The sequence below is a fragment of the Rhinolophus hipposideros genome (assembly GCF_964194185.1).
Source record: "Rhinolophus hipposideros genome assembly, chromosome: 19".
Classification (NCBI taxonomy): domain Eukaryota; kingdom Metazoa; phylum Chordata; class Mammalia; order Chiroptera; family Rhinolophidae; genus Rhinolophus; species Rhinolophus hipposideros.
This window is the reverse complement of record NC_138065.1, coordinates 12587531-12612280: the sequence shown is the minus strand read 5'-3', so window position 1 is coordinate 12612280 and position 24750 is coordinate 12587531. Positions and strand designations below refer to the sequence as shown.

Below are 24750 nucleotides of genomic sequence, written 5' to 3'. Positions count from 1 at the left end.
AAACTAACATTTCTTAACAGTAAGATAATGCAGTTCTTCAAAAACTGTTTTCCTTCTCAGATGCCATTACACACAGATACATTTCCTTGGGTTCTTCTCTCTTCCACTGAGGTTTCTCTCCATCACTCGTAAGTCCGTGAGTGGGGCTGTGCAGATTCAGCTCCCACCTCACTCCCTGCCTTAGTCTCCAGGTGATCACAGATTGGAAGCTTTTACCTCTGAGAACTTACGTGTTTCTACCGACCCACTCCATTACCTCCCAAGAAGTTACAGTAAACAACAGCGAAGGCTGTATTCCTACCTCACCCCAATCCAGGTAGATCACGGGGCCACAGATTCCCATGTGTTTTACTCAAGGGTAATGGTGAGAACAGAGCTCACGCCTGGCAAGGGTGAGGCACGGAAGCTTTGCTCACAAATCTTTTGTCCATATTCCTTCAAACTGCCCCAGTTTCATGTGATTTTAAACATATAAAGCACAAAAGTACATAATAATCGATCCATGGTTTCTAACTGACAGATTCTAGTCCACCAACCCGAGTAACCAAATGTTTAGCTTTGCTTCCAACTAGCCACTCTGGGGAGCTGGGGAAGTAGTAATGATGATGATGATGATGATGATAGTAATAATAGGCTGTAAGACTGACCCCTGATGACCCACCTAAGTGAAATGTGTCTAACTGCACATAACACACACACTTCCAAAGACAGACCAACAAAGCCTCAACTTTTTATTTCACCAGCCAGTATTTCCGATTCTCTCTGATGCTGCAATTTAAAATCTTCAGAGCCCACAAAAAACAGCATTCAGACGTCCTATATCCACAGAAAGGGGCCCAGAGGTAGGAAATCAGGCCCCAGGCTGTTTTCAGGTAGAAAAAGTGGAAGACATTTCCCTGCCAGTGTCAGTATTTGATGTAACTGAAATGCCTCTAAGCTCTCCACCATCCCCAAACTTTTTTCTATGGCATCTATGACAGAAGAACACTCCTCTGTCATATACACAACTCCACGTGGGTGGGCGGAGGGGAGGGGAGCATCACACAGGCACCAGCCACCCTGGTTTTCAGCCAGAAAATGGATTTGACTTAGTTTAATGGCAAGATGTACAAAACTGTGGTGAGTGTCCTGGCTCTTCCTCAAGGAGAGCTGGGCTGGATTTCTGAGGATGGAAGCAATGCCCATGATAAAGGTAAACAAAGCTCTATAAAAATATTAAGTTGCTCCTATCTGTATGAGGAGTATATGAGCTGCGTCCGAGAATCCAGGAACACCCATGTCCCATACCTCATCCAGACACAGCCAATTCCTCGTGCACAGCTACATGGGAAGCATAAAACCCTGTTGTGAACTCTTTTTGGGGGGCTGGGTAGGCCTTGGGAACGATGTGAGAATGGATTTTTTATTCCACCCCCCACCACCTAAAACTATGTTTCTACACACAGACACTCAGATATACATACATATCCATTTTCAAAAAAGTTTTTCTTCCCTATGACAACAGGGTCCCAGAATCCTGCCACCCCCAAGCGGAGACATGCCCAGTAATTGCAGATATGGTGCCATCGACATACTGCAAAAGGCTCTGTGTTGTCCCACAGACTGACAGGGTAGGGGTGAAAGGAGTGTCTGCTCATGGGGGATTTGCTTTCTGTCTTAAATCCAATCTACTCAGCAACACTGTTAGGCCGAGGGGCCAGCAGAGGCTCTGTGGGCAACACGTGGTGGATGACCTGATGATCCCAGCCCACGGTGGTCAGGAGGGAGTCGCTGAGCGGGGACCACGTAGCGTCTCTCACAAAGTCTCTATGAGCTCGGCTTCTAAACCTGTAAGAAAGAACAGGTTTGAGCATGTGAGAGACAAGAGGAAAAAGGGACTTGGGAAAGAAAGAGAACCCAACACTTGTAAGGCACATTTTGAGGGGGTGTCGCACACACTTAACCAAAGGCACGGCCCTGTCACCAGGACAGCAGTGTAGCTATCCACAGGGATTTCGTTGATTGTACAATCCACTGCTCCACTTTCAAAGATGAAGAAATGGAGGCCAGAACAAGGGTAGGGGATGATGAGACAGCAAATCATGGTAAAGAAGGAGGCACAATTCAGGCTTTCTGTCTGGTGCCTTTTACCCTGTAACAGGTTGTATTTCATGTATGTGGCTCTTTATGCGAAAAGTGTAGACTGTGACTTCCTGGGAGACGGTCGTGATGCCAGACTTAGCAATTCCACCTCCCACCACGCTCTCCTCTAACCAGGCACAGAGGTGGCTGTGAGTCAGCCCCAGGAACAGGGAGATGGTCAGCAGTCAGCCAGTCCCCTTGAAAGAGACAATGCACTTTCCTGAAGAGCGAAAGGACCCAGCCACCCACTGCTCCCCTCCCCAATTCCTGAGCACCAGGGTTCCACTTCACACTTACACCTCAGCAAGGCCAGAGTCCAGCACAGCAAGTGAGCAGTCTTCACTGACCGAGGCCAGGAGGGGGACACTAGGAGAGGAAGGACAGGGCTGTGAAAGGTAAAACCATAGGTCCCAAGACAAACACTGACTGGGCTGGCCACCAGCCCCCACTCTAAAGTGACCCCCAGCAGGTACCCTGATCCCCACGTTGGGTTAAGATCTGGCTACCACTCAAGTCCACATTACAAGTTCCAAGGAAAGATGAGGGTCAAGGAAAAGCGAAGGCTGACAATCACCCTGGCAACTAACCATCCCACCTGGTCCCTTATGGGAGCTTTAGCAACAACCCAGAAACACAGACTTTTCCAACCACACAGTCCTAGAAGCCCACAGGATTAAACATTTGGGGTGTTGGGCAGAGTGTCAGCCATTTGCGGACAGAGACTGTACAACCCAAAAAAGGACTAGTCTGAAGAGATCTTTGACGTTCTGAAACCTCAGCTCGAGCAGTATCTGCTTTAAGGAACCACCTGATTGCCTAATGCGTTGCCAACGTAAGCCTCTCCCCTCACTGTGCCCATTCATGCCTACCAGGCCCTGGTGACAAAGAACAGTACCTGTGTGGGGAGAACACCAGCCCAGTGACGCACTGGGAGTGCACAGCCGAGCGGAGGGCACAGCGTGCACTCTTGGTGTCCACAAGGGAGACCGTCCCATTCTCATCTCCTGCAGAAAAGAGGGAGCACACACAGTGGTTAAGAGTCAACCAGACCTGGATTCGAAGGCAGGTTCCGCAATCGAAGACAAGTTAACCACTCTGAGCACCAGTGTCTTCTGTTGTCAAGTCGGAACAATGAGCAATTGGGTGGTTGTGAAAATTAAATGAATGGATGAGGCGGTTATTCATTTAAACACAAACTATGTCACCACACGCACAGCCATAACTATCCCCAGGAGAACAGATGTCCCTACGCAGCAAGTCCTCACTTAACGTCGTCGTTAGGTTCCGCGACTTTAAGCAAAATGACACATAACAAAACCAGTTTTACCACAGGCCGATATAAGCAAGACCTAAGTTCCTATGGCATCTCATCAACGTTATCAAAAAACAACGCTGGATGAAACGACATTATTGGAGGACCTGCTGCATAGGAATCCACTGGCTTTGTGGCCCAGGGACGTAGCCACACCCAGAAAACAAGAGCCAGGACTCCAATCTACTGGGGAAAAAAACATCATGTTCTCCAAAGTTAAACTAGAACCACTTTGGGATCACGCCACCTCCCCAGCCCTCCAGCGGCATACGTCTCCTAGTGCCCAGGTGTGCTAACGAGGCGAAGCCGAGGGCCTGTGCACGCGACGTCAGTGCCCCGGCCGTCACCCTCCCCTTCCCGAGTCAATACAGTTGGATGTGCCGCCTCACCAAAGACGAAGACTTCACTCTGCCGAGGGTGCCAAGCCAGGGAGGTAGGAAGGTAGCCAGAGGCACTGCAGCCTGCAAAGGAGAGGAGGGTCGGAGCCCAGCTCCGGGAAGAAACCGCTCAGACGAAGTCACTCTAAAGCCCAGGAACACTTCGGTTCAGTTTCCCACACCCCGCTGAGGCATCATGGCCTCATCCTTGACCCTCAGAACCCACGCGTAGCCATCAGCCTCCTGCCCTTTCTGGACACAAGTCACAGGCAAGTTTCAAGCACAAGAGTGAAGATAACAACTCGGGTCCCTCTGTTCACCCATCCAGGAAATGTAAAGTAAATCACCCACCCAGGGTGATTTACAACCCAATCCTTCCTCTTGGTACCCGCTGCACAAAATGGGGTGAGCAGAGCCTCGGTGGGAAAGCAAGTAATTGGATGACTTATGTCACAGTGAGTGGGGACCTGGCAATGCTGCCTCTGACTCTGGCAAAGGAAAGCGTATTTCAGGAAGGTTCCTAGTACCGCTCGCCCGCCACTGGCTCTCAGACTCACCCATCTGTGATGCTGGCTTGGGGCAGCGGGTGTCCCAGAGTAAAATTCTGCTGTCCTAGAAGCAGAGAAACAGAAAACAAGGCTTCAGCATCCAAAGAAGCAGCTGCCGGCCAGGAGGTCTTCACACTAGACTCTGGCCGAGAGGGTTTGAGTGTGGTTAAGGAATGGGAAGGGAAGAAGAGACTGAATCTCACCTCACTGCAGGAAAGAAACACAGAGTCCTGATGGGGAGAGGCAGCAACACAGGTGACCTGCCCAGAGTGAGCTGTAAAGGAGAGAAAGTAGAGAAAACCTAAGAGGAAATGTTGATGGAGTGAGAAAACCGAAAAAGTTTGGGAAAAATTAATTAGTAAAGACGATGAAAGAGAAATTAGGGGCTGAGTAAGAACAGTGAAGGAATTTATAGTTGAGACATCCTAGAGCCTCAGGTAGCATACAAAAACTTTCAAGGGAGTTTGGGACACTGACAGTTTTAAGGGAATTCTGGAATGTTCTCTTTCCTAAAATTGAACTAAGAGGCTGCCTATAATCTGTCAGTGCTCTTTTCCTACTTCTGCTTTCACAGTCACTTCTCCCACTGCCTGGAAGGAACACATCTCTCTCCCCCATCCCAAATCTTACCGTGGCACAGTGCTCAGGAGTATAAAAACCGAAGGTATAAAACAAAAGGGGCTTCTCCGTAAGAGCCAAAGGGCAAAAGAAAGAGCATCTGGGTAGAATTCAGTGAAGGGGGCTGGCTTTGTTTCCTCCACACCACAAACACAAGTGTGATTCTACGGCTTATCTCTGTTTCTGTCTAATAATGAGAGTTTTGAAAACTATGACGATTGTCATAAGGACACATCTAACAAGCTTACTTGAATTTAAAAATGAAGTAAAACCTTTTCTGACACAAAGTTAAGTTTAACTTGACCAATTGGCTTCATGTAGAAAGGGTTTTGCCACTTAGGTTTATTTGGTGGACATTTTGCATAAATTACATGTAAATGGGTTTAATCTGCAAATCCCAAATTCTGACAAACATATGCTTGAAATAAATATATAGTAAGTGATATGGCCAGAAATTATCTTCTTTGGAACTACTTAAACTTAAATAGAAGCTAATTTAAAAAGGTGGGAGAGGGTGCAGTATTTCAAAATTCTTTTAGGTCTACATGCTAAAAAATTGTGAAGATCATTGCTACATGTTAATTATATGCTGTGGAAACCACCTTCTCTAAAGTCACAGAACCAGACTTTCTGAGGTCAGCTGGATGAAGCTGTGCCCTGAGACAGAAGGATGGGATCAAATACCTTCCACAGTTCTTCCCTAGCCCTAGAATCCATGGAAAGTCAACACGAATTCATTGCTCACTTGAAAAAAGCCCTGGGGAGCGGGGGGACACAAAAGACCTGAAGAATACATGGTTCCTCAACTTTCAAGGGATTTGGTATTCAGTAGGGGGAATAAGACATTAACACGAAGAACTAATTGAAAAGCTTAAATGGGGGAAGCGCTGACAAAGAGTTAGCACTGACCAGGAAATCACATCATATGTTTAAGAATCAAATGGCAAGTAGAGTAGACTTGGCATTTTAACATTATTGTTTAACTATTTGCAACTGACCCTGACGGTCCAGGATACGTATGAGTTTGTGATTTTTTTATTGGATGTATGTGAATCATGCACTTTGAAGTTAATATTGGCAGAGGAAGGCACTTGGTCATTGAATGAACCTTAGCCACACACCCATTAATGTTCTAGACCGTATCTTCATGAAGATAAGGTGTCTTCACGAAAAATGGCTCCCCCCAAAAAAAGGTCAGCTGCTAGCACTGTTAATGAAAATAAGCAGAAAAAGGAACACTAATAGAAAGGCATAGTTCTCACCAGAAAAATGGAACTTTTATGGAAGCGAATATTCAAAAGTTCAAGATTCACAAGCCTCAGGGTTTGTACTTGGAGAATGCCATGGATCTACTGTGATTTGGTTTAGCGAGTGCAGTTTGCTTGTGGGGAGGGAGGCAGAGAAGAAAATGGGGTTTTAATCTGCAAGCCACAGGAAACCAACGAAAGACCAAAAATTACAAGTGGAGAGATGAGATGAGTGCCACCTTCTGTGTGAGGTGAAACCTAAAAGTAAATGGGAGCATAAGAAATGGAAAGGAAGGTCATTGACCAAATGGAAAAAGATTCAAAAGAACTAGGTGACCAACTGATCGGGGGAGACAGGAGGAGTGGAAGAGGACCGAGAGTCTGAGCCTCGCGTGACCAAGTAGGTAGTGAGGACATCCACAGAAGTAGGGAAATTAAGAAAAGGGTAAGGGTTGGACATTGGGGCCTGCCTACAGTTTGGGAAGAAAACTATCAGGCAGGAGAGCCAGGACCTGCTGCCCCGAACATCAAAGCCAAGTTCAAAGAGCCCGAAGGGGAGACTAAAATCAAAACAGTTGAGGCCAGGACTAAAAAGGAAAAAAAGGCCACTCACCCCGGTATGAATTCAGTACCATCTGCTCAGCGAGGTCCCAAACCTTGATGCTAAGAAGCAAAAGAAAACAGATACTTAATTTTGACCCACACTATCTACAGAAAAATACAAGAACTTCCTTTCACTGACATGTCCTGTGCCTTTGCCTACTGGGCTTCTGTTACCATCTATTGACAATGGATTGCAATATCTCCAAGGAACTCTTATAGACATGTCATAATTAGTTTAATGAGCCCAAAACGTTACTTGATGAGGCTACAGGATAGTGAAGACACCCACGGAGGACCTGGAGACAGCAGCGATGAGAACAAGAACCCACCAGAAGTCTTTGCTACCGCTGACAGCTTGTGTGCCAGAGCTCAGGGCACTGACTGTAGACACTATGTCATCGTGCTCATACTTGCAGAACTTGCTGACGATGAGTGTCTCATTCTCATCCAGCTCCCACAATTCAACCGCACCTGTTAGGGGTGGGATGGAGGGTGAGGGAAACAAGCTTGGATTAAACCGAGACAGGAACTCACTTCTAGGATCTGAGGAGTCCATCGTCACTAAACTAACAACGTTTAAGTTATTCCTCTAAAACCAGAGTCCGTATCATTAGTGGGTTTAGCTATCTTCCAAGCCATTCGGCATTATGCTGGCATTACTGTTTTCCTAATAACAGTCCAGACAATTAGGTGGGGAAGGCTTCTGGAAAAAAGACAGGGACCGATGGAACGGCTGGTCAAACCCATTACCCTGCGTCCAGTAAGAAAACATTGGAAAATAAGTTCCCAGGAGAAATTGATGAAATCTCCACAATTGTCTGTGCATCACATAGTCCAGTGTGGAAGGCTGTGTCTTCCCAATTATAATAAATATTTGTTGAACAAGTTGAATAAATGTCTTACAGAGTCTTAAAAAAAAATGTTGACTAATTCACTGTCTTGCACAGTGACTGGCTAAGTACAGAAAACCCCTCAAAAGTTGCCTTGATGTGTAGTGTTCAAGCTCAACTGTCAGAGAAGCTCAGTTTTTAGTATCCACGTTTATGGTTCCATGCAATGCCTGCCCACACCCAAATTCTGATTTTTTTCTTTTTTTCAGGCCCCATTGCTGAGCCTGACATTTAAAACAAAGACAGCAGAACGAAATCATTTAAAAAGAAGAAAATGGGAAGAAATGGAAAGAGACAAGCACAGCTTGGCTTCAGCACCACGTGAAGACCAAGCTCATCCTTGGTCTGGACTGGGGCACATGGCGGAGGTTCCACAGAAGGAAAGTGGTTCCAACCCATGTCTTCCTTTTGTTGTGGATTTTATTAGAGATTCAGAATCTCAGAAGAGGTGTTTACCCCCTACCCAGCTCTCCTTGGGGACCAACAACCTCCAGCGCCCGCGAGCACCGCCTGTGGGGCTTTAAAGATTAAACCCGGCCCCACCGGTACCCCATGGCCTCCGTGCCCCCCGTGGGGCGGAGGAGAAAGGGACTCACCTGAATCAGAAGCCACTAGGATACCTCGGTCCCCCACCCAGGTGAGGGCGGCCACTCCGGCCTCCGTCTGGACTCCAGCCGAGCAGAAGCCTTCGTTGGGGGCGGCACAAGGGTCTCTGAACAGCCAGAGGGAGCCGGCCCAGCAGCGGCCGCTCAGGCTGGAGGCCCCCAGCAGGAGCGCCCCATCTACGGGAGGTACAGGCCGTCAGCGCGCGCGGGGTGTGAGCGCTCGTCTCCATGGCGACCGCACTCAGAGCCGCGCAGGCCGGGGCTGGGTCTGAGCTCGGCCCCGCGAGGCCAGGGTCAGCACGGCACGCGGGCGCGGGTGGGCGGGAAGGATCGCGCTCGCGAAGGGTCCACCCCGCGAGCCGGGACGAGGGAGCCCAGGCCCGGGATCTCGGCTCACCCGACCGGTATCGCGCAGCCTCCAACTGCCGCTCCATACAGGCGGGCGCATTGGGGGGAAGGTTCCACTCGCGGGCCGCCGGGGGCACGAGGGAAGGCGGGGTTTCCTTCCGCATCTCCACAGCTCCAGCCCCAACCTCGATAGAGCCAAACTGGACGCCCGTCGGAGATTCGGCTCCGGCAGCCCCCACGTGGTACTCCCCTGGGCCTCCGCCCCTCTAGAGCGGCCGGCTGCAGGCGCTCTCCATCTCGCGAGAGTTGCTTCTACGCTCCCAGTCCGCGTTCCCTGGGGCAACAAGTTCGCCGGCGTCTGTACCTCTTCTCGCGAGAATAAGAACTCGAGCCGGGGTTGCAGGGACCGAGGGCTCACGTTCTCTTCTCGCGAGACTTGCGAGCGGCCATCTTGCTCCTGCCCCTAATAGACTCCCTGTCCAGGTCACCCGGACGCAGAGACAGCCGAGCGTCGGCCCTCGCTGACCATGTTGTCCCGGGTGGTGCTTTCCACCGTCGCCACAGCGGGTGAGAGGTGTAAACCCCGGTCGGGGCTATCGGACTGTAAAGGAGCGTGTCTAGGGTGACGTGGTAGGAGTGGAAGGAAAGGGGGTGGAGGAAGGCGCGGCGAAGCTCGGGCCTGGGGGGAGGAGCGATTAGCGCCGCTCCGAAGGTGACCCCGGGGTCTCGGGGGACCGGAGACGGGTGCATGGCCCGAGTGGTCGGGGAAGGGGCAGAGCCGAGTTCACCTGGACCGTGCTGACCTGTGCCTTGTGTTCGCAGCGCCCTGTGTGAGGAACGCGGCCCTCGTCGGTGCCGGGTGAGTGAGCGGGTGCGGTGCTGCCCTCCGTGCTTCCCGTGCCGCGTTTCGCTTCTCGGCGACCCGCCCTTAGCTTTAGGCCAGACAGTACCTTCCTTTGGGTGATGTTGGTAATTTAGGTAATTTGGGGACGGGCGAAGCCTCGTTCAAACACGGGTGCTTTTTGTGACTGCCCGGAACGCCGTCGGGTAACCCGATGGCAAAGGTGAAGCGAGTGAGTGACGTGTCCCCGCTACAGTGGGGGTTGGAGTTGCGGTCCTGGAAGCCCCGCCCCCCTGGCGTGTGACCTTCGCCGGAGGTGCGGAGCTGCCCCGGCCCGAATCCCAGCTCCTAGCGCGCACACCCAAGAGCCGGTGTTTTGTTTCGTTTTTGATTGGCTTTACGGGGGTGACATTGGTGCGTAACATGAAGTTCCCGCCGTACAGTTCTGTAGGACGGCCTCTGCGTATTGCACTCTGTGTTGACCACCCAGGGACGAGTCTCCTTCCAGCGCCATGTGTTGGACCCTCTTCCCCCTCCCCCCGCTTCTCCGCCGGGAACCACTGTTACTGTTGTTTGTCCGCGAGTTCGTTTACTTTGTTTGTTCCTTTGTCGCTTCCTGTTTTCTATCCTGCGTACGAGTTAACGAGTTTCGTTAAATGAAACGATGAAGCATGCTGTTTTCGGTCTGTCTCCCAGACCCTGACTTTTACCACCGAATCGTAAGAGTCAGAGAAATGCATCGATTTCAGCAACTCTTTGTTTGCCTCCCACGTAAGCAGAGAGAGGAAGATGAGTCAGACGGAGTGCCTGCCCTCGTGGAGCGCACACAAGCCAGGGAGGAGGCAGCTGCAGAGGGGTGGTTTGGAGGGAGGACTCCAAAGCGAGAAGAAAGAGATACACCTGGCCCCACCGCGCACCAGCTGTGTGACCTCCGTTTCCTCACCTACCAGTGGAGAGAATAGCACATTGTGGGTTATGAAAATGAAGAGACTTGATTCCTGTGAAACTGGAAAAACAGTGTCTGGTAGATGATGTGTGCTTAGTAAATATTAGCAGCTGGTATTGATAATATTTCACGGAACATCATTTTTCTTTGGAATTTCTCTTTAGTTCCAAACTAGTCCTGAATCTTACAAAATTTGGTACCTGTTCTATGGCTTGAAAAGGTGGCTTTCATCTATCTGTAATTTTTTGTATAGGCAGTCAAGGGAGGCTATAGTTGACTATTAGAGAAAAAAGATTCCATACAGACAAGTAGATAATCATAATACAAGAAATAAAATACATACCTAAGATACAGGGAACATCTCGGTTTCTCTTTCTTTCACGTTCCGTATCTAATACATCAGAAGGGCTCTTCCACCAGGTTATATCCGGACTCTGACCACAACTACTGGAGTATATAAACCGCCACCAACTTTGGCCTAGGCTGTCCCATTACAGCCCATTCTCACACTAGCCATAGGGAGTATGTCCGTCCGTCCTCACCCCAACCCCCAGAAACCTTCCAGAGCTCCCCATCCCACTTGAAATAAAATCCCAACTTAACATGACCCAGAAGGCCCCAAATGAATTGATCCCATCCTACCTCTTTTTTTATCTCTTTCCATTGTCTTTTTAGCTTATTCTGCAGCCATACTGACCTTCTTGTTGTTCCTCTGAAAATGTCCAAGCTTATTTTTGCCTCACGATTTTGTACTTGCGCTTCTTTCTTTTCCTCAGGTCATTGGCTCAAATGTTTTCTGGCCTCCTACCAACAATGCCTTTCTTCTACTCTGTTGCTGCCTGCCCCCTTACCTTGCTCCATTTTTCTTCCTAGAACTTACAGCTGCCTGAAATTGTGTATGGACCTGTACACTCACACTTCCCACACCCGCATTAGAGTGTTGCTGAAAGCTGAGGCTTTGTCTACTCCTTGCTGTGCTCACAGGGCCTGACAGAAGTAGAATGTCAGTAAAATGTTTTGTGGAGTGAATGAATGTTAGCCCAAGATTGGAAGGCCTTCATAAAGGATTTACTTGAGATGTTCTGAAGGCTGGTTGGATTTGGCAGTTATCACTTTCCAGGCATACCAGGCAGAAGGAGCAGCAGGAAGCATCTTTTTAGTTTTTTCTTGTTTGTTTTTGAGAGCTCTGAGTAGTTCCATGTGGCTGGAAGGCAGGAGAATAAGTTAAGGTGAGCATTTAAAACTTGACAGGTGCTAAAATGTAAGCTATATTAAGTAGTCTGTTTTCTGTAGGCAGGAGAGAGCCTGTTGAAGGGTTTTAAAGTCAGATTTGCATTTTAAAAGCATTGTCAGCAGTGGGAGGGGGCTGATTTAAGGGGTATTTGAGGGTTTTGATTGTTAATGAGTCTAGGCCAGAGAAGATGACAGCTTGAACTCTAAAACAACAAGTTGGGGAGAGGGTTTGTGTCAGCCTAAAGCAAGTTCTCTGGCGCTATGATTAAAATCAGTTGTTCTCAACCTGGGGTGATTTTTTTTTTTTCCCTCCATGGGACATTTGGCAATGTCTGGAGATTATTTTGGTTGTCACCACCGGATAAGAAGGGATGCTACCTGCTACCTACGGTTGATGCCCCTAAGATATAAAAGCCACAGGGATTCTGGTAATCACTTCACAGTGCACAGAATAGTTTTCCACAACGAAGAATTGTCAGTGGCCTAAAATGTCAGTAATGCTGAGTTTGAGAAACCCTGATTTCAATGAAAGAATCTCGAGCATGAATCTCAGATTTCAAAGTTGGTGGGGTAGAAGTTACATTTAAAAGACAAGCAATGAACCAAAATCAATGAAATAATATAAATTCTTACATTGCAAGAGTAGAGGTAGAGAGAGTGGAGAGGTAGGGGACAAAAACATACTGAGTATTTGAAGGAGACTAAGCTTGACAGCAGGTATGAAAAAGACCTCGAGGATTTTATTTCATCAAAAGCTTAATGAGACACCAGTATGCTATAACTGCTAAAATGCAACCTTAGGCTACTTTAATACAAGAATAATTTGCAAATCCATGGTAATAGTACAATAGTTCAAGTTCAAAACATGTATTTGTAGAATGAATGATTTGGTCAGGCTGTATTTAGAATATTGTGCTACGTTTTGTATACCTCGGTTTTATAAACACAACCAGAGAGCTCCTTGTGGACAGTCAGGCTTGTGAGGGGACACAGATGTGTCACCCAGACACGTGAATGTTGTCTTTCTTACCGAGAAAAGTAAAACTAGAATCAATGGATGGAGGTTTCAAGGACATACGTAGCAATTCAATTCAAAGATGAACATAGAGCTATCCCACACTGAAAAAACGTTTCACATAGTGGTTAGTTAGAACCCCGTCACAGAGAATATTCACAAAGGTCACATTTCCTGCCATCAAGGAGCTCACCACCCAGTGGACATGTATTAGCTAGCCACTTCCATAGAACTTTACCATATGCCAAACACCATTCTAAACTTTCCATGTGTTAATAACTCAGTTAATTCTCACAACAATCCTATATGGTCATATCCTGTCTTCCCACTTTATTTAGAGAAATTGGAAATTACAAAAGCTTGTCACTTGCTCAAAGTCAAGTGGCAGGTTTAGGATTTGAACCCAAGTAGTCTGGCTGCAGAGTCTACGTACTTATGTATTTCAGTGCTAATAAACATAGAAGGTGCTAGATAGATGACTGATGAGACTTAGAAGGGATTCTAGTATTGAGTAGAAGGTGACACGTGGGTTTAAGTAAGTCATTGTCCTTGTCACACAGCTAATTATTGGTCCCTAACCGTCCTGTTCCTGGTCTGTTCTCTTTCTATTATGACTGTGAGAAACTGCCTCAATCCTCATCCCTATTCATTGTTTCTACTAATTGTTCGTACATTGTGTTCTCTTTAAAGAATAGGCTTTGAACTTGTGTCATTGCTACCTGTAGGGTATTGCAGGCAACAAGGATCTTTCACACTGGGCAGCCAAGTCAGGCCCCTGTACCACCGCTTCCTGAATATGGGGGGAAAGTTCGTCATGGGCTGATCCCTGAGGAATTCTTTCAGTTCCTTTATCCTAAAACCGGTGTAACAGGTGAGCATTTGCCCAGCGTTTGATCATATGTTTGGGTGGTATAGTTTATGTTACCCTAGGATTTTAGTGGCCTCTTACCTCTTCCACATTCACCACAAAAATCAAGTCAGCTATTTTTAAAAATGAATTGTGGAAGTGATTAAATATAACAATTTTGTTACTCTAACTTGGCTTTGGAGTAAATTTGTTAGAGATTTTAACTTGATTTTATAGCGTTGTCTCCATTTGTTAATATATCAAATTTACTGAATGCTTACTCTGTGCCAGGCACTGTTCTAGGCATACAGTGGTTAACTAAGGTGCCTGCCATCATGGAACATACGTTCTTTTGTAGGATAGACAATAAAGAAATGAGTAACTTCATTATATACAGTCAGGTAAGGGAAAGAGCTGTGGATGAAAATAGAGCCAGGTAAAGCAATAGAGATTATTAAGTTGTATATATAAGCATGAAAACAGAAATTGTCATATTTATGTTTTTCCCCTTTGAAAAGGTCATAAACTGTTCTGAAACCTTGCATTTTTATACTGCAGTATGCTTGCATTTAATGTTGTTTAATCCTTAACAGTCCTATGAAGACATTTTTATTGCCCAGAAAAACTAGAAAACCAAGATTTGCCAAGATTCATTCTCTCTTTAGTGACTGAATTATACTTGAATCAGGTTCTCCAATTAAGTTCAATGTTCTTTCTATTATACATACTGCCTTTCTTGCTATACCCAAATATTGCTATGACTGTGGAACATTGGAAACCAAAGATTGTTTTTTTAACCCTCCAGGGAGTCGCCTAAAATAGCATTTCCCTAACTGAAATTGCAATAACCATTAGTGTCTCCAGATCTTCGTAGATGATTAAAATGTTATATATGATAGGCCTTTTTGCAAATTCACATTTAAAATTTATATATTGAAGGCAAATAAAAAAAACTGTTGCAACTTTGTATGGGAAACTGGGTAAAATATATTTGAGACTACAGTTCACCCTTGAAAAATGTGTTTGGACTGTGGACTGTGTGGGTCCACTTATATGCGGATTTTTTTCAATAGATACTATAAATGTATTTTCCTTATGATATTCTTTTCTCACTTTATTGTAAGAATATAGTATAATATATAACATACAAAATATGTGTTCATCAGCTGTTTATGTTATCAGTAAGACTTCCGTCAACAGTAGGCTGTTGGTGAAGTTTAGGGGGATTTAAAAGTTGTATGTGATTTTTGACTATGTGGAGGGGAGTTGTTACCCCTAACATTCCCACTCTCCTACTGCATTGTTCAATAGTCAGCTGTATAATCCTTTTACTCTCGTAATACATCCTAGCATCATTTGGTACTAATGTTGCTCAGAAATACTGTAAAATGCTGCCCTAAAGTCCTGTTTTGTCCCTGCTTAGCATCTTGTGAGACACAGAGGAAAATCCTAAAGAAATGTACATTGTGGTTAGTGTCATTTCAGAGCTCGTGCTGGTTAAAAAAAAAGATAGCCATATTTGAAGCATTAGAATTAGATGCTACAGGGATTGAGAGTCCTGATATTTAATTCTTCCATACACACACAGACACACACACACATATTATAGTTTTTTGTTTGTTGGGGTTTTTTGGCTTATGATCAGTGTCAGGTTCCTGTTCAATAAAAATAGGCAAGAGTAGATAAATGTTATCCTGTCCAATGTTCACATTCAATAAATTGTATATTTTGCTGCACAAATTACTTCTGAAAGTTTATTTCTCTATTTCTCTATTATTTCTCTATTTCTAATTATTTCTCTATTTCATCAACCCTGTGAAAAAGGTACTGGTCCCATTTTACAGACAAGAAAACTACGCTCAGAGATTATTTATATTGATCAGTTTCTTGTAAGTTGCAGAGTCAAATTCCTTGAGTCCAGATTCTTGTTCTTGCAATTCTACCATACTGCTTCTGTCTTTGAATCTAATTATTTTAAATCATTACTTAACTTTGCCATCAGCTAATCAAATGTAGAAGTATCTTTCTATCTTTCCTTTTTAGATCTATCATATCCACCATAAAGTAACTTTTTCTTCTTTTAGGACCCTATGTGCTCGGAACTGGGCTTATCCTATATTTTCTATCCAAAGAAATATATGTGGTTACACCAGAGACCATCTCTGCCGTATCAACAATAGGGTTGCTTGTCTATGTAGTTAAAAAATATGGTGCCTCTATTGGGGAATTTGCTGATAAACTCACTGAGGTAAGAGCCATAAATTTTATTTCTCATTTTAGACTGTAGCCGCAGCATCAAGCCCATCAAGTGATGTTTTTGGTATGAATGTAGATATATTCACATGTATATTTAATATATATGATTTATATATATACTATTAGTATATATGATTTATATATATAGTATTAGTATATATATAATTAGAAACTAATTAGAAATGCATTATATAGGTGTTATTGTTCGCTACTAATTTGAAATCACAAGTTGAGATCAATTTTTTAAAATTTACCAAACTTTCTCCAGCTTTTCTATAGTTTCGTTCATTCAACAATATATTACGTAGTTGTTATTGACAATTCTTCGTGTCTCCCTATTTGTGTGTATGTGGTCGTTTTTGTAAATGAGGGATATAACTTTGAGGAAGAATCAAATGAATTTGCTTTTATTACCCTTGGTGCTTTCACTGACCTTTGTTATAAATATCATAATTGCAGCAAAAAATTGCCCAACTAGAAGAGGCGAAGCAAGCTTCCATGAAATACATCCAGGATGCAATTAATCTGGAGAAGTCACAGCAGGCACTGGTTCAAAAGCGCCATTACCTTTTTGATGTCCAGAGGGTAGGTGTCAGAACTTTCTAAAGAGAATGAAGTTACTCACTTGTGTGCATTTAAAACAAAAATTTAGAATTTCTTATATAAGGAATAGTTGAATAGGTTGAGCATATTTTATTTAGACGAGAAGATTTGAGTGGTGGTTGGCAGTTACAGCTACTTAGACATTTAAGACCTATCTATCAAGTGGATAAATAATTAGAATTAGTACTCTAAAATTAGAAAGAATAAAAGAGCACATTTTGGATCCACACAAACATCTTTAGGAATATGTTCGAGTATTTTGTTGTTATTCACTTGGAGCTCAGTATGTTATGCCTGGTATTTAAAATGAGATGTCCTGTATTGCAATTTCATGTTATAGAAGCACCTCTAAGTGAAAACTGAGATGCTAAGGTCAAGTCGGTATCTGAAGTAGTAAGGCTCTGAGCCAGTATTTCGTAGTGTGGTCTCGGGACCACATGCGCATGGTCATCTGGTATAGGTTTTAGGCCCCATTGCAAGACTGTGGAATCAGTCAGAACCTCTGCTGGGAGCTACCCAAGAATCTGTATTTTAAAAACAAGATCTCTAAAGATTCTTAAGCCCATGAATGTTTGAAAACCTCAGAAAATTTTGAAACTTGTTTCCATGCATATTTAGGTTACAACCAGAGAGTGCTTTCTGCCTCATATATAATGCGTACACACAAACAAAATCTGGCTTTTGAAGATGTAGCTCTTTCAAAAGAATCAAATGATAGTTGTTTAAGTTTTTATTTATTTATGAAACATGTATTTAATAGATATTTATTAAATTCTTCCTGTGTGGACACCGGTCAAGGCAGTTACTGGGAATACAGAGAGAACAAAACAAAGTCCATCTTCATGGAGTCCGCTAGCCAAGGTTTGCGAGATGGACAGAAAAAAAAAATTGAGCAGACGTGATAATAAGTGCTCTATGTAACATAAACTGGTGTGAAAGGAAAAGAGATTTTAGGAGGGAGTTACTGTTTTTATTGAACAGTCTAGAAAGGCCGCTAAAGTGATATTTGAACAGAGACCTGAAGAAGTAATGGGGTAAACTGTGTGGATTTCTGGGGAAATAGTATTCTAGGCAGAAGGAAGAACAATTGCAAGGGCCCTAAACCTGGAAGCTTGCTTGGTATAGTGAAGGAAAAATAAGGAGGCCAGTTTAGTCCAAGTGGAATGGGTGAGGTGAAGAATAAAAGCAAGCAAGGCAGAGAACGGCCAGGGGCTAGATCATGTGAAGTTTTACAGGCTTCTGCAAAAACTTGGACTTGTATTCTGAATGAGAGTCATTGAAGCCTTTAGAGGAGTGATAGGATCTCACCTCCCTTTTGAAAGGTCACTCTGATTGCCTTGTTGCAAATAGCCTTTGGTCTTGTGTGCATTGGTTTGAAACGCCTGTGAGTTAGCGAGGTAGATTAGTTGGGCAGACCATTGAATATATGCGTCTGGAATTGATGGGGGAGAATTCCAGTAAGGAGATTTGGGAGTCCTGAGCTGACAGGTGGCACTTAAAGCCGCAGGTCTGGAACATGAGGTCAAAAACAGGTGAAAACAAGGACTATTTCGATTTGTAGTTGCCCTATTCACGTTCAAGGAGTAAAGGGCCTAAGAATTTGCCATTGGATTTAGCAACATGGAGGTTCTTGGTGACCTTCGTGAGGGCTGTTTTCGTGAAGTAATTGGAGTAGGTTGAAGAAAAAAATGGAAAGAAACATTGGAGTCAGTACAGACAACTGTCAAAATTGTCTAGGAGTTTTATTGTAATGGTGGGCAAAGAAATTAGTAGCTAGGATGGGAGGATGTAGGAATTGAGAGAGTTTTTTTTAAAAAATGAAGAGTATGTTAGCATCTGATAGAAGTTAGTAGAGAGAGCAATGAATGCAAGAAATGTGCTGGCGTGACGTCCTTCATAGGCCAGAGGGCTTAGAATAGAACTCAAAAGGGCAGGAGTTGCCGTCAAAAGCGTAGACAGTTCAGCCGTAGATACAGAAAGGAAGGCCAACGGTTCAGGCAGATTGATTTGTGTGCTGGTGGAAGTTTGCAGAAATTCTTTTATTGCTTCCTTTTCTCAGTGAAAGGGAGGAAGGTCATTTGCTGAGTGAAAATAGTCAAGGATATATTAGAGATTGGAGGAAAATGAAGAGCAGGAGTGAGTGAACTAAAGAAATGTACTTAGAAGTATTAAGGGCCTACTTGAGATTAATATCTCAAGCCTTTGTATTAACAGACCTGTAAGGAATCTCATTGCAGAATTAGAAGATGACAATGTCCCTGTCACCATTAAGATGATGGTGAACTGGATGTAGTAGCTGATGTTATTAGAGAAGAGGAAGAAATAAGAGGTATTAAAATTTAGAAAGGACAAACTTACTCTTACTTTTATAGATTACCTGGTTATATACCTAGAAAACCTAAGAGAGTCAACATAACTTAAAACAATAAGCAAATTCAGCAAGGTGTTTAGGTATAAAATTAATATCAAATAAACAAAATCAAAATCAGTAGCTTTCTGTTACAAATAGTTAGAAAATGTACTGGAAGAAGATGCACCTTTTAGGAAAAGATGCCTAGAAATAAACTTAACTAGAAATGTATAATTTTTTTACTTTGTAAAATATTTGTGAGGTATAAGGTTCTAAGAACGCTGTTCATAGAATGGAAGACTACACATTATAAAGATACCGATTCTCCCTCCTTTAATCTCTAAATGTAACAACATTCCTGGGAAGAAAATACTAAGAGATGGGGGTGGTGATTATTGGCCAAACTGCTTATTAATAGAAAAAGTAAAAAAGAATATCCAGGAGTATTCTGAAAAAATGAAGTCATGAGGAACAGTCCTATCAAATACTAAAACCCATAAAACTGTAAGGAACTTTAAGTAGTGTGGTACAGTGTGTGAATAGAAAGTCAGATTGACACAACAGCTGCAGAGGTCTAAAGAGAGACCTAAACGTGGAAGGCAATTGAGACAGATGGCATTTTCATCTTAGCAGAGGAAAGACAAACGTACTTTTGTAGATAGTATAACGTTTGTTTCCTACCTTCTACCTCATACTAAAATAAATTTCAAATTAATTAAAGATCTTAAGTAAGAACTGAAACCATAAAAAATAGAAAAAAAGAACGTGAAAAGAAATACAATACCTTTGGAGTTGACAAGACCTTTCTAATAAAGACAACAACATCCAGAAACTTGTATAGGTGACAGATGTTAACTAGACTCATTGTGGTAATTATTTCACAGTATATACAAATATCAAATCATTGTGTTTTATACCTGCAATTAATACAATGTATGTTAATTATACATCTCAATAATAAAAATGTGGAAACTACAGGAGGAAAAGTTGTTGGATTTATCTCATAAAAATTTAAAAATTTTACATGTAAAAATATCAGAAACAAAGTTAAATGACAAGCTGGGAGGAATACATGCATTCTATGTGACAACAAAGGTTAGTTATCTTAAGAGAGCTCAACATTCCAATAGAAAACTAGGCATAGGATATGGACAATTCATAAAGACATAAGTAAATGTAAGTGGCTTCTAAATATGTAAATTTTCTCCATAGAAAATGACAAAGTGATTTTTTTTCCTGCTTATCAGAATAGTGGGAATTAAAAAGTTTTGTAAACAAAAGATCAGTGTTCAAAGTATCACATTTGTGTTGCTGGTAGGAGAATGAAATGTACAGCTTTTCTGAGGATTTTGGAAACGTTAATCATAATTTAAAATGGATCTTTAAGAACATGGGATTTGTAACCTGAAGTTCTTGTATTCAGAGCTTGGCTTCACAAGATTAGCTCTTTAACCTTGGACAAGTTCCTTAGCTTCTGCCTCAGTTTCTTCACTGTAAAACGGATGTAATAATAGTAACTATCCCATGGTGTGATACGAGACCTAATTGAATGGACACATAGTATTTAGAACACAGTAGGTACTCAGCAGATGTTAGCTATTATTTGACCCAGCAAATATTCACATGTAAGTGCAAAGACATACAATATATACAGTATTATTTATAGCTGAAATAATTGGAAGCAACCTAATTTATTAATAGAGCTTAGTTAAATAAATTATGGATTATGGGACACCAATATTGTAGAATCCAATGTAACTTAAAATTGAGGTGGGTCTACATGGCATAATTAGTGATGTATGTGTGCAATATACCTATATTTTGTTTATCAAATATTTCTGGGAGGGAATACAAGAAACAGGAAGTTGGTGGCCTATGGGGGGTGGGGCCGGAGGAGACTTGCTGCTGTATATATTTAAAAAGAATTTTGCATAAAATGCAAGAAAGGTGGGGTATTCTAACTGGTAGAATCCTCAGAGTGGAAGTGATCCTTCAACTATGCAAATACTTTTCATCATTCTTAATTGTGCTTCAGAATAACATTGCTATGGCCTTGGAGGTTACTTACCGGGAACGGCTGCATAGAGTATACAGGGAGGTAAAGAATCGCCTGGACTATCAGATCGCTGTGCAGAATATGATGCGTCGAAAGGAACAAGAGCACATGATAAACTGGGTGGAGAAGCACGTGGTACAGAGCATCTCTGCACAGCAGGTACGGGATGTTGAAAGCTTCTGGAGCTGGCTGGGTGTCTGGCAAGCATCTGCTGATGGATGGCTCAGTTAGAATATGAATAGGCAACGATTCCTTAGCTAGAGGCAGTGGGGTGGCCCTGGTTCATTTTTCTAGATAACCTAGAAAAGGTTGCATTACTGCCATGGTGGCCTTCCTCCTCAAAGTTTGGTTAAGGGTCTCTGACCTCATAGGTTAAAAGAGTGGAAAGATTGTTCAAAACACTGGTTGTGGCAGACTTGTGTTTCAGTTCCATCATTTGGGAGAAACGTTAACCAACATACTTAATTTCTCTGTAAAACATAGAGACTGGACAAGGCTATATTTGAGCCCGTTCCATTCCTAATTCTGTGATTTTCATTCCATTTCTTTTTCCCAGCTGCCTGATTTATTGGTCTTGAACAGAAAAGAAATGTTTTCTATTATTTACCTAAACTTTATTTCCTTTTTAAAAGATTAATGTTTTCTATTTATTTATGTCATTTTTTTTCTTATCCGGATAAATTAATAAATTATTTTACTTAATAAGTTTATAAATAAATTATAAACTTAATAAATTATTTTTAATAAACTATCTTTTACATAAAAATATGCTTATTTAAGAAACTTGGAAAATACAAAAAAGTTTAAAAATTCTTTTCATTCTTAACGTTTCTGTATTATGATGTTTGTTAGGTTGGTATTTTTCAAGCAGCTGTTAGCTGTACAAGCTAACATTGATGGTACATGGTTACAGGAGTATCTGGCTTTGAACTCTGTAGGTTTCACTCAGAAAAGCTATGAGCCAGGGGATTTTAACTAATTCCCTGGATTTGCTTAAAATAAATTGCATCTCCCCTTGTTAAATAGTTAAATAATTACTATCATATTAAGCTAGTAACTCATCTTGAGGTTGTGTAGGAACTTCAAGGTCTTGTAGGATGGATCCTTTAGAATTATGGTGTTTATACCCGTCTGTGATTTGGAAAGATCTAACCAGATTTCCCTTTCCTTATCCCAGGAAAAGGAGACAATTGCCAAGTGCATTGCAGATCTAAAGCTGCTTGCAAAGAAGGTCCAAGCACAGCCAGTTCTGTGAATGCAGCTATGCCGATTGAGACAGCTAGAAACAGTTGACTGACTAAATGGAAACCATGTGACAAAGTCTTTCTGTGTTGCGGCCTACTGAAGTTACACTTTATCCTACTTAAAAATGAAATGCTTGAGTTTCACATACTGAAAGAATTAAAACAATCTATTGGCCAGTGAGATATTTCTTGTCCTTCTTGCTCTGTATTTTGAGATGTTCCATAATCACTTTTGAATAAACAGTTTGCTCTTAATAAATTGGTACCTGACTAAAGACTACCAAGTTATGGTTTAAATTTGTAATTTTACCATCTTGCAATAAACTGACCATTGAAACAAGATTTTTCAAATTGCATAGTTTTCTCAAATATTTCAACCTTTGTCATGTGGGTAAAAATTAAAGATGTCATTGAACTGATAACCTTGTTTATGAGACTATTAGTGGTAAGCTATTTCTGGCTAACTGATTATGGGAAATTTAAAGCTTTTTAGTATTAAAATAAGGAAATATTATTGTATATCAAATTATCATTGACTTGATCATCATTTTAGTAGTATGTCTATAGAAAATATGGACTCAACGTACCGTAAAATCAGTCTTAAGAAACGAGCAGATAAATGGGAAAATTCTGCCCGCCCATAGGTTTGTCTACATTTAATTCTGCCATACTTTAAGGATTTATTTACCTGTATACAAGTGGACGACTTACATGGTAGGAAATATTTGAAAGTATGTATCATGGGTAATTGCTATTTTCATTGATTTCCTAGGATTTTAACTTAAGGTAACAATCATTTGGGTAAATATTTATTGATGGCTATGTATTCATCTATAGACATCAGATTGGCATCTTCTTGTTACTTAACAGAGATTTTGATAGGGACAACGGGTGTCCCCACATTATTCATTTAACAGTTGTAAACACCTAGTTCATACTAAGCACCATCCTGCGCTGATCATATGGAGATAAAAGTCCCTACCTCAAAGAGTTAAAAATCTGCTGGAAAGGCCGTAAGCATGTATGATACAATACAGACTTCGGATGACAAAGGTGAGCTTTGACAATAGGACGAATAACTAGCAGCATTCAGTCAGGAACAACTGCTATTAATAGATACATGTTTATATATAAGGGATTAGACTTCATGCTATTGTGGGAGCTGATGAAGCAGTCTAAGGCTGTTATCTTTGTTTCTGATACAAGAGTGGGAAGTCCACAGAACAGGCAGTTAAGGGAAAATGGGTGTAAAGTGCGAGAGGGTAGGAATGAGGAAATCACAAGCACAAACAAATCCATGTCAGTTTTTATTACCTCTGACCTTGATTGTCCTGCAAAACTCCAGGCCCTTTATCACACACACCTACACCAAAGATTCAGAGAAGCTGAAGGCCTATCCAGAGAAAGGCTGGGAAGTTGCAGGCCCAGCCACAGCCCGGGAGCCAACATCCCAACAACATGCACAAAATAGTTGCTGCTTCACATCGGCCCTCAAGAATCTCTTGTGGCTCACTCTGACTAGAACATCAGGGAAGAGAATTCTGGAAAGTGTAGTTCAACCTAACCAAGTTGACAATATTACAAACCACAGTTATCCTATCAAATGTTAAGCTGAACGAGTAACTTAATCCTACTCCCAAGAAGTCAGTGAAAGCATCCAGTAAAATATGGAGAGAGCAGAAAGGCCACAGGTCAGAAAAGAAGTCGGCTGAGCTGGTATTTGAAAGGCAGTTAATCCAAAGAGTGGCGGGGTTTAGAGGCCAGCAGGAGGAGCAGCGTTTCTGATTGTAGAGAAGCCAATGTAGGAAAGTCACGTTTTTATACTCTCAAGAAGTTAATTAAGAGTGAAAGAAATCACAAGGAGTTACATAATGTTAGGGTCCCTAAATGCTATGCTTAGACGTTAGATTTTGTTCTGAGGACAAGGACGCCAATGAAAAAGGCCTTAAGCAGAGGAATGATGCGAGGCTTGTTTCAGAAAAATCACTAGCAACAATAGAGGGTGGTTTGGAGAGAGGATGTTGGCTAAAGGGCATTGAAGGCCTCAAGGCCTTGGCGGTGTGGATGGAAAAGAAGGAATGAGAAATACTAAAGGCAATAGTAGGACGGGTGCGGAGAATATGGAACAAGGGATGCATTAAGTTGAGTCACAGGTTTCTTGCTTGAGAGAAAAAAGGGAGGTGCCATTCACCATGATTTAGAATATTGGAGGAACTGTGTTTCTGGAAAAAGGAGAGCTAAGTATAGAGCCATGAAAGGACATCGGTGTTGGAGGAATGACAGAAAGGATTTTACAAAAGCGGGACTGGCCAGTCGGAGGAGGAAAACCTGGAGAGAGAAGTGTCATGAAATCAAGAGAGTGGCGTTTCCTGTCGGAAGAGCTGGTTTTAGGGAGATAAAGAGGACTGAAAGTACCCATGAGAGTTCATTCTTGTAGCTTGGAGGGATTTGGTGGCCCTTTCTCGCGTAATTTTGGTTGAATGGCAGGAACAGAAGATAGATTTGAGTAGTGTTCAAGGACTGAAAGGGAGTATGCAGACTAATTTCCAGAACACTCCTCACCCCAGTAGATACTCGATAGTAAACTGGGGGGAGCCAAAGGTTGACTCAAGGGAAGTTTGTTTTAAGATGAGAGGCTTGAACAAATAATAGCAGTGAAGTAAAAGCCAATAAAACGAAGCTAACAAAAA

General features: G+C 42.7%; 2 protein-coding genes across 3 annotated transcripts; one reads left to right on the top strand and one right to left on the bottom strand.

Annotated features, from left to right (window-relative positions):
- Positions 1 to 701: 701 nt before the first annotated feature.
- WDR77 (WD repeat domain 77) lies at positions 702 to 9003 on the bottom strand. The gene is made up of 10 exons (XM_081025024.1): positions 8719 to 9003; positions 8313 to 8498; positions 7156 to 7297; positions 6837 to 6886; positions 4562 to 4632; positions 4368 to 4422; positions 3823 to 3894; positions 3017 to 3125; positions 2419 to 2487; positions 702 to 1827 (listed from the first exon to the last, which is right to left on the bottom strand). Exons 1-10 carry the CDS (start codon positions 8831 to 8833, stop codon positions 1668 to 1670), a joined length of 1029 nt encoding a protein of 342 aa, XP_080881150.1. The 5' UTR covers positions 8834 to 9003; the 3' UTR covers positions 702 to 1667.
- ATP5PB (ATP synthase peripheral stalk-membrane subunit b) lies at positions 8993 to 22402 on the top strand. Of its 2 annotated transcripts, XM_081025025.1 has the most exons (8): positions 9096 to 9236; positions 9492 to 9528; positions 10290 to 10478; positions 13430 to 13575; positions 15636 to 15799; positions 16267 to 16392; positions 20796 to 20975; positions 21994 to 22402. In XM_081025025.1, exons 1-8 carry the CDS (start codon positions 9197 to 9199, stop codon positions 22069 to 22071), a joined length of 960 nt encoding a protein of 319 aa, XP_080881151.1. In that variant the 5' UTR covers positions 9096 to 9196; the 3' UTR covers positions 22072 to 22402. The 2 variants fall into 2 exon arrangements, with proteins under 2 accessions (XP_080881152.1, XP_080881151.1); XM_081025026.1 differs by lacking the exon at positions 10290 to 10478 and having other exon boundaries at positions 8993 to 9236.
- Positions 22403 to 24750: the final 2348 nt, after the last annotated feature.